This window comes from Electrona antarctica (assembly GCF_951216825.1).
Source record: "Electrona antarctica genome assembly, chromosome: 7".
NCBI lineage: Eukaryota > Metazoa > Chordata > Actinopteri > Myctophiformes > Myctophidae > Electrona > Electrona antarctica.
In genome coordinates this window covers 46,290,511-46,298,515 of record NC_136812.1, presented here as the reverse complement: position 1 = coordinate 46,298,515, position 8,005 = coordinate 46,290,511, and the positions used below count along the sequence as shown (strand labels likewise).

The window sequence follows — 8,005 nt, the reverse complement described above, 5'->3', positions numbered from 1 at the left end:
TTTTGGTGGCGGGTGGCAAAGCCTTCATCCAATCAGGATGAGAGGGGCCTTCCTCCAATCATGTGTGGGGGCGGGCCTTGGTGCACATTCTGTTGCACTTCCCCCCACTGTAGAGTGTGTGCATGTGCACATTTTGTTACCGGGGCGGACTGGGTGGTTTTCCAAATCACCCAGAATCACTGAATGCTCCTTTAAGGTTTTTCAGAAAACTCTCAGGGGCCCTTTCCCCCTCTACACTGGCAGCTATATCTTGCACCACCCCTTTACTATTTTAAAACATTTTAAAATAGTTCAAATAGCTGATGTACAAGCTCACAAATGTGTCGATTTGGAATGGCTAGTTTAACTGTTTTAAAATAGTAAAAAAAAACCAAATAAGTTTAGGGATAATGTGATAATTGTGAGCCTGTAGATCTGTTATTTTTGATGAATGTTCGTCTATTATGACACTTGGTGCATGTGTTAAACAACGCAAGTTATCTAGGACTAGGCCACTGTTTCCTAAACAATGAGTCGGGACCCATTTGTGGGTCGCGGACACATTTTTATGGGTGTCTTCATTTTTTTGGTTTCCTACATTTTGTTTTTAATTATTATTATTCCAAAACATTTTAAGAAAACATTCCCAAAATGTTTTTTTTGTATGCATACATTACAAAACAAATATTTAAGAAGTAGTGAAAATAGCTTATCTGATCTGCTGTTTTCACTAGTTTGGGTCCCGGGCAAACGTCTAAATTTCTCTTTTGGGTCACAAGCTAAAAAGATTAATTTGGGAGCCACAGATCTAGGCTATTTAGCCAGAAATATTGCCAGAACAAATGCTGTCTTCAATTAGTGTACAACAGTAATAGTCCAAAAGTAGACACATGGATATGTTGAAAATTGTCTGAAAATTGAAATGATCGATTACTTGCAGTGGTCAAGCAGTGCGAGGCATCCCCTATACCGTAACTGTAAATTAAAAAAAATGAATGCTGACATTAATGCAGATGCAGGAATGTTGACCGGCAAGAAATGTAAATATTTAAAATGTGCTGTAAGTGATATTTTTTTATTAAAAAGTTAAAGCTCAATATTCTGATAACCTGCTGATTTATTAATGCATTCTCTCTCCTGAATGGATGAAGGTGGTATCCCGAATTATTTTCGGTTTTACTAAAGAGCATGGGGAGACAGGAAGACCCCTGTTACTGACCTCTGCAGTATAGGAATGACTACAATGGGAATATAGAGCTACTTAACAGTTATTTTAATAAAACAAATCACTCAGAGCACTTTGAAGTGTCAAAGTTTGAGAACTGAAGTGCCTGCCAAACAAAATACACTTAAAAGTCCTGCATGATTGTGACGAGAAACTAAATCGGTCATGCAATTTCCTGGTTATTACCGATGGTGGATATTTTAGTCATAATTCAGAAAATATACCAGTGGGCAAACATACCAATACACTTACAGAAACGTATTCCAAAGAAACTACATGATGCAGTACACTTAATTCAAAAATTAAATATCTACCATTGACAAAAGTGTTACAATGTATCACCTATTTCAGTCCTATAGGTGGGTGACTCCTGCATACATACTGAAAGATAATCATCTGATAATGGCTTGTTATTCAAAATGGATTATCACATCGGAACAGAAGCCTCTTCATTCGTAAAATGCAAAGGAGATAACACTGAACTGTGTTTGTTCGATTTGTTCACAAACCTGTTGTGAACGAGCAGCAGTCTTAGAATAACCTAAAACAAGATTTGTTTTTTGTGTAAAAATCACCTTTTGTTTTGTCAAAAGGGTTTTTTGCAAGTGCTTGGCTCCTGTGGAGTGCCGCAGTCACACGTACTTGTGTGGCTAACACTATAACACCTACAGTTGGGTGCCACCGATATTGTCCCTTATCATTTGACCCATTTAGGCCTGACCTCAACATTTTAAAAAATCCTTCTAAATCCTCCAGTTTTCTGAAATAAATATTTTCACGATTTAAAAAAAATAGCAGACCTACAAGCTCGTAGCGCGCCACTCGGTGGCGCGCTATGAGCTTGTAGATCTGCTATTTTTCAATAGCTAACATAATGTTTAAAACACCAAAAGGGGTTCCCGCCCAAAATGGGTTAACTGTCCTTTTGCGCAGATCACGCAAACCAAACGCAAAAAGAAAAGGACAATATCGATGGCCTCCAACTGTAGCTGTATGCAATGCTTTCATTGTTTGGCCCTACGTAGTCTTACGTACCTTAGCTGTACAAACAGAGTCTTATACCCACAGAAATGGAGAAGAGAACGAAAAAGCATTCTTGCCAAATACAAAAAAAACAACCAAAGGCTCACCAAAGGGTCAACCGCTTTACAATCACCTCATCATCCTCACAAAACTGAAACGAAACGAGCATAAGGCCACACAACCGAAAACCGACCTGTACAAAAATGAGTCGAAAAACATTCAGTGCTTCAGTTTAACAAACACATCCGGCTGCATTCACTCTTCCTCTTTTCTTTTGACTTTTGGCACGTACAAAAGGAAAATAAAACAACTTACGCACACTCACATGCGGTACTGTAGCTCGCTCAGAGCTAACAATCTAGTAAAAACACATTAGTAATGACATTTACATCTTTTTCTCTTTTTGTTAAATAGCGATATTACATTCCAGTTGTTCAACGATGTTCCATAAGTTCATTAATGTCCAGTTGGGAGCATGTGTGTACTGTGCTGTTCACAGTTCACACTATGATCCGGAGTGTTCTCTGGAGACACTCAAAACAAATGCAACAAACAAACAAAACAAAAACAAAAGAGTGTGAATTCTTCTAACTGACACTTGCAGGTGTTTGAATCTCATGGATATTTACAGTGAAGTGCAATTTTGAAAAAACGGGAATGTTCCGTTTGAGAGGTGAAATGGATGGGATGTGAGGGGGTGGGGGGGTTTAAGGCCTATTCATACTCTAGTTTTAGGTGATGAGGTGACCACCGAAATGGTGGTCATAAGTTGCAAAAGAAAGAATAAGTCTGCACACCTTTTTGAAAGCTCCCCAAAAACTTTATTTACCAAGGCAGGGAAAAAAACACAACCTTTCAGCCTCTGTAGCCTTCATCAGATATATTGATCCCACCTTGGTAAATCAAGTTTTTGGGGAGCTTTCAAAACGGTGTGCGGACTTATTCTTTCTCTTGCAGTCTGTTCATTTTGTTGGAGCAGCCGTTGAATCAGCCTGGGATGTGCGTGCACGAGTCCTGACCACTTCACCTCATAAGTTGACCACCGTTTCGCTATGAATAGGCCTTTTAGTCAAGTCAAGGCGTCCATTACGGTGGGGGTCCATTAGGACTGGGCGGCGGCGGCGGCGGGCAGCACTTTCTTGGGCGTGGCCGGTTTCTTGGTGTGCCACAGGTGGCCGTGGATGGTGATGGCGTCCACGCTGGCCGACATGGTCTTGGCGGGGATCTGGCTGAACTGCTTGCGGTCCGAGTTGTACTTGTACAGGCCGTCGATCATCTTGCGCGTGATGCTCCTGGGCCCGACGCCGGTCAGCTTGGTGATCTCCTCCTGCTCGGGGAAGTAGGTGTACAGCGAGCGGAACTGGCAGCCGCCGTCGCGGAACAGCACCAGGAAGTTGTTGGCCCCCGATTTCTCCATTTCCTGTGAAAGGTCGGAAGAGAAGTTCAGAACTATTCATTCCACAATCAACTGAATGCGATGTAGAGTCTGGAACTACACCTCCCGAAATCAGAGTATGGAAGCTGCCATTTCCGTTCACAAAGATATATTTTAAAAATATCTTTACATTTTTGTTTTTTATTTCCATTTCCGCTAAGCAGCAAGCTATATATGCTTAGATGATTTCTATTTATAGATTTGCGCGACGAAACGGGGGAGGAGGCTTCACATCCGCTTTATATTTTACTCATGATCAGAGCTTCCTCTGTAGACTGTATGATTGCGAGAGGCAACAGTCTGGCCACGTGAGACTAGAAGAGACGCACGCGGTGGTTAGTGTGTGCGTGTGTACTGTATGTGTGCATATCTTCAATTATAGATAACGACTGAACCATTCGAACACGACAGATGGCGATAAGATGTTTTTTGCACGGACTTCACACATGAATACCACCAGGCCTAATTGTCAGCCGTTACCTCCAGTATCTTGTTCTTGGGGCCCTCGTTGACTTTGCCCGCGAGGCAGCAGTGTGCCATGGCGTTCTGGATGATGTGCTTGTTGGACTTGGCGCTGGGTTCCTTGTACAGCTTGGGTCCTGTCAGGGAGACAAGACGCACACAGACGGAGGGGACGAGGGAACAAAATCTATATCATCATCACCAGATAGTTGTCATGGCAACCACTCTATCTTCTGAGAAAGGGCATGAGCTCTTGGTTCCTGACTGTTGATATATATAAATGATTCATGGTGGTGCTTCCTTTTTAGAGCATTGCTGATCATGGTTCAGTGTACGCTCTGAATAGAATGCTATACTGTATCTGTGTTTTGTTTACGTCTTTCTTTCTTACTCCCCCCTCCCATTTTTAATAGCGACAATAAGCCTCTCTACTACTAGTCACTGCATGATACTGTGTTTTGTTTCTTCCATTATCGTTATTTTATTTCATGAAATGATTTTTTTCCAATGTCATCCTTTACAAAGACATGGCTATATACAATTGCATGTTGCTCCAATGTTATTACTATTGATTGTAATCAGGTTGAGTAGATGGTTCAGGAGATGGAGCGGCCATCGTCGAATTGGGAGTGGGTGAGTGAGTGAGTGAGTGGGTGGGTGGGTGAGTGAGTGAGTGAGTGAGTGAGTGAGTGAGTGAGTGAGTGAGTGAGAGAGAGAGAGAGACACAGACAGACACAGACAGACAGACAGACAGACAGACAGACAGACAGACAGACAGACAGACAGACAGACAGACAGACAGACAGACAGACAACAAGTTACTGAATGAGTTGTGCTGCATGGAGGTGCGTACCAGTGTACTCTGTGTTGGAGGTGATGGAGGAGGTGGTGGATGCAACCTCCCAGTCCTTCTCTCCGTTCCTGCTACAGGAGCGACTGGGGGACAGAAAGACATCTGCAGAGTCCGGCCTGGAATACACGCGCGCACACGCACACACGCACACACACACACACGCACACACGCACGCACACACACACACACGCACACGCAGTTAGGTCACCTCTTCTCATTGCATGACTCAGCAGTAGCTCCAGAAGCACGTTCTTTAAGTAGAGAATTTGAGCGGACTCGTCCTTTTCAAAGTACACTATATATCGCATTAACATTGTCCACAATGTGGCTCCATCCGCCCAGCCATCCGTCTATGAGCAGCATGTGGCGGCATGGAAGTGTCTGGAACCTGGACGGCATCCCAGGTCATTATGAACAGCGATGTGAAGCTCGCAAGCAGGGACAGTGAGGGGGGTCAGATGATGCAGTCTGGTGGGTGGTGTGTGTGTGGTGCACTCAGGAATAGAAGTGATAGTATGCCTTTAAAGCTTGCAATCCATGACTTTCATATCGTTGCTGTCGGATAGAAACCTTACATGTCAGAAACTTTTGTAATATTATACAAATTATTCAAAAAAAAAAAAGAAAGAAAAAGGGAAAAATAAATAAATAATAGTAATAGCTGATCTACAAGCTTGTGAGCTTGGCTTCACTACAGTTGGAGGCCATCGATGTTGTCCTTTTCTTTTTGCTGAGGTTTGCGTGATCTGCGCAAAACCCCTTTTGGTGTTTTAAACATTATGTTATAATTTAGCTATTGAAAAATAGCAGATCTACAAGCTCACGAGCTTGTAGGTCTGCTATTTTTGAAAAATCGTGAAAATATTTATTTCAGAAAACTGGAGGATTTAGAAGGATTTTTTTTAAATTTTGAGGTCAGGCCTAAATGGGTCAAATGATAAGGGACAATATCGGTGGCACCCAACTGTACTTTACTTACTGAAATATGGAGATAAGAGGCTTCTGCCTGGCAGCGAAGATGCCCTGTGCGAGCGTCAACATTTCTACTGCCGAGCCAATACAGAAAGCCCGTTTCGACGGAGGATATACTGCATTTTGAGCTTCATGCAATGATGCAATACCAGTAGCGGTCATACCTGACCACAGGAGGGTAGGCCAACTACAACCACCATTACATTGCGTTACATTGCATTGCATTAACATACTCTATCACAGGGGTTCTCAACGTTTTTGGCCGGGGACCCCCGGAAATGCTTTGGCAATGTCTCGGGACCCCCGCCCCGCCCCCTCCCGACCCCCAATATAAATTGACTGCTACAATAACCTTAAACCATTTTGGGCGGGAACCCCTTTTGGTGTTTTAAGCATTGTTATAATTTAGCCATTGAAAAATAGCAGATCTACAAGCTCATAGCGCGCCACCGAGTGGCGCGCTACGAGCTTGTAGATCTGCTATTTTTGAAAAATCGTTTTTTTGAAAATAATTTGGGGACCCCCTAAAATAATTTGGCGACCCCCCGAGGGGTCGCGACCCACGGGTTAAGAACCCCTGCTCTATCATACAGATGCTGTACTGTAGGTCAAAATTATGTTTTATTCACACAAAATGTGGATTGCAGTTTTACTACCGTACATGGGACTACTTGGCTCTTTGCCTGATTGATTCAAAATGATGCTTTTCTCATAAATAGACAACGTTGAGCACTCAGAGCCTTAATGGGTGATGCAGGAAGCAGAACCAATGTGACTCAAAGAAGATGCTTTTAATTTGTGTCACTTGTAGTCCAGACGTATACGCAACTAAGAAAAGCAGCAACAACAACAAACAAGAAAGAAAGGAAGCAAATCCTGTATTCAGTCTTCACAGTTGCAGTCGATAGTAGACAATTACGTTCAGACTGTATACAAGGTTAAATAACTTGTTGCAGTATATATATATATATATACTGTATGTAAAAATGTGAAATGCCCTGACCCCATCCATTAAAAGGATGTGTAACACTGGTTTCTTTCAAAATTGGCCTGAAAAATGCATACAATGGTAAGTCCCCAGGATTTTACTGGTGCTGTTTATATTTCTGACTAGTAAAATATGCAATCAATCAAAAATATTACCACAATCAATCAATCTTAGGCAGGTGTTAGGAATTGCACAAAAGAAAAACAATTGGCTACTCTAAAGGTCCTTGCAGACTGATGCGTTTTTTGGCAATTGTTTTTACCGCAATTGTTCAGAAAAACGCATCAGTCTGCAAGGACCTTAATCCATTGGTGCCTGGAACGCATTCATGTCACGTTAGCGTTAGCGTTTTAAACATTATGTTATAATTTAGCTATTGAAAAATAGCAGATCTACAAGCTCATAGCGCGCCACCGAGTGGCGCGCTATGAACTTGTAGGTCTGCTATTTTTGAAAAATCGTTAAAATGTGCCTCAAATCTTTCCGAAAATTGTCATGATTTAGAAAACTTTCGACGTCAGGCCTGAAAGCAGTGGTTCCCAAACCTTTTCACGTCAAGGACCCCCAAATTGACACGCATTAGCCCACAGACCCCCATTTGCATTTCTATCTCTGGGACCCCTAATTTATATTGTAAAATCTATGTTCATTTAACACATTCCATTTGTACGCTCACGCTGAGTTACAGACCCATAAGGCAGGGGTTCTCAACGTTTTTGGCCGGGGACCCCCGGAAATGCTTTGGCAATGTCTCGGGACCCCCGCCCCGCCCCCTCCCGACCCCCAATATAAATTGACTGCTACAATAACCTTAAACCATTTTGGGCGGGAACCCCTTTTGATGTTTTAAGCATTGTTATAATTTAGCTATTGAAAAATAGCAGATCTACAAGCTCATAGCGCGCCACCGAGTGGCGCGCTATGAGCTTGTAGGTCTGCTATTTTTGAAAAATCGTGAAAATAAAATTTAAAAAAAAATCTTTTTTCTTTTCTTTTTTTGTTTTGAAAATATTTTGGGGACCCCCCAAAATAATTTGGCGACCCCCCGAGGGGTCGCGACCCACGGGT

The 8,005-nt window shown here is 42.4% G+C and overlaps 1 protein-coding gene across 1 annotated transcript in view; it reads right to left on the bottom strand.

The window, feature by feature from the left end:
* Window positions 1-2,208: 2,208 nt before the first annotated feature.
* camsap2a (calmodulin regulated spectrin-associated protein family, member 2a) overlaps window positions 2,209-8,005 on the bottom strand; it is a 90,690-nt gene continuing 84,893 nt past the window's right edge. The window contains exons 17-19 of the mRNA XM_079506332.1: window positions 4,978-5,093; window positions 4,143-4,261; window positions 2,209-3,647 (exon numbers count right to left, since the gene is read on the bottom strand). Coding sequence (XP_079362458.1) covers window positions 3,330-3,647; window positions 4,143-4,261; window positions 4,978-5,093 — 553 coding nt within the window. The 3' untranslated portion in view covers window positions 2,209-3,329. The remainder of the gene's footprint in view (window positions 3,648-4,142; window positions 4,262-4,977; window positions 5,094-8,005) is intronic.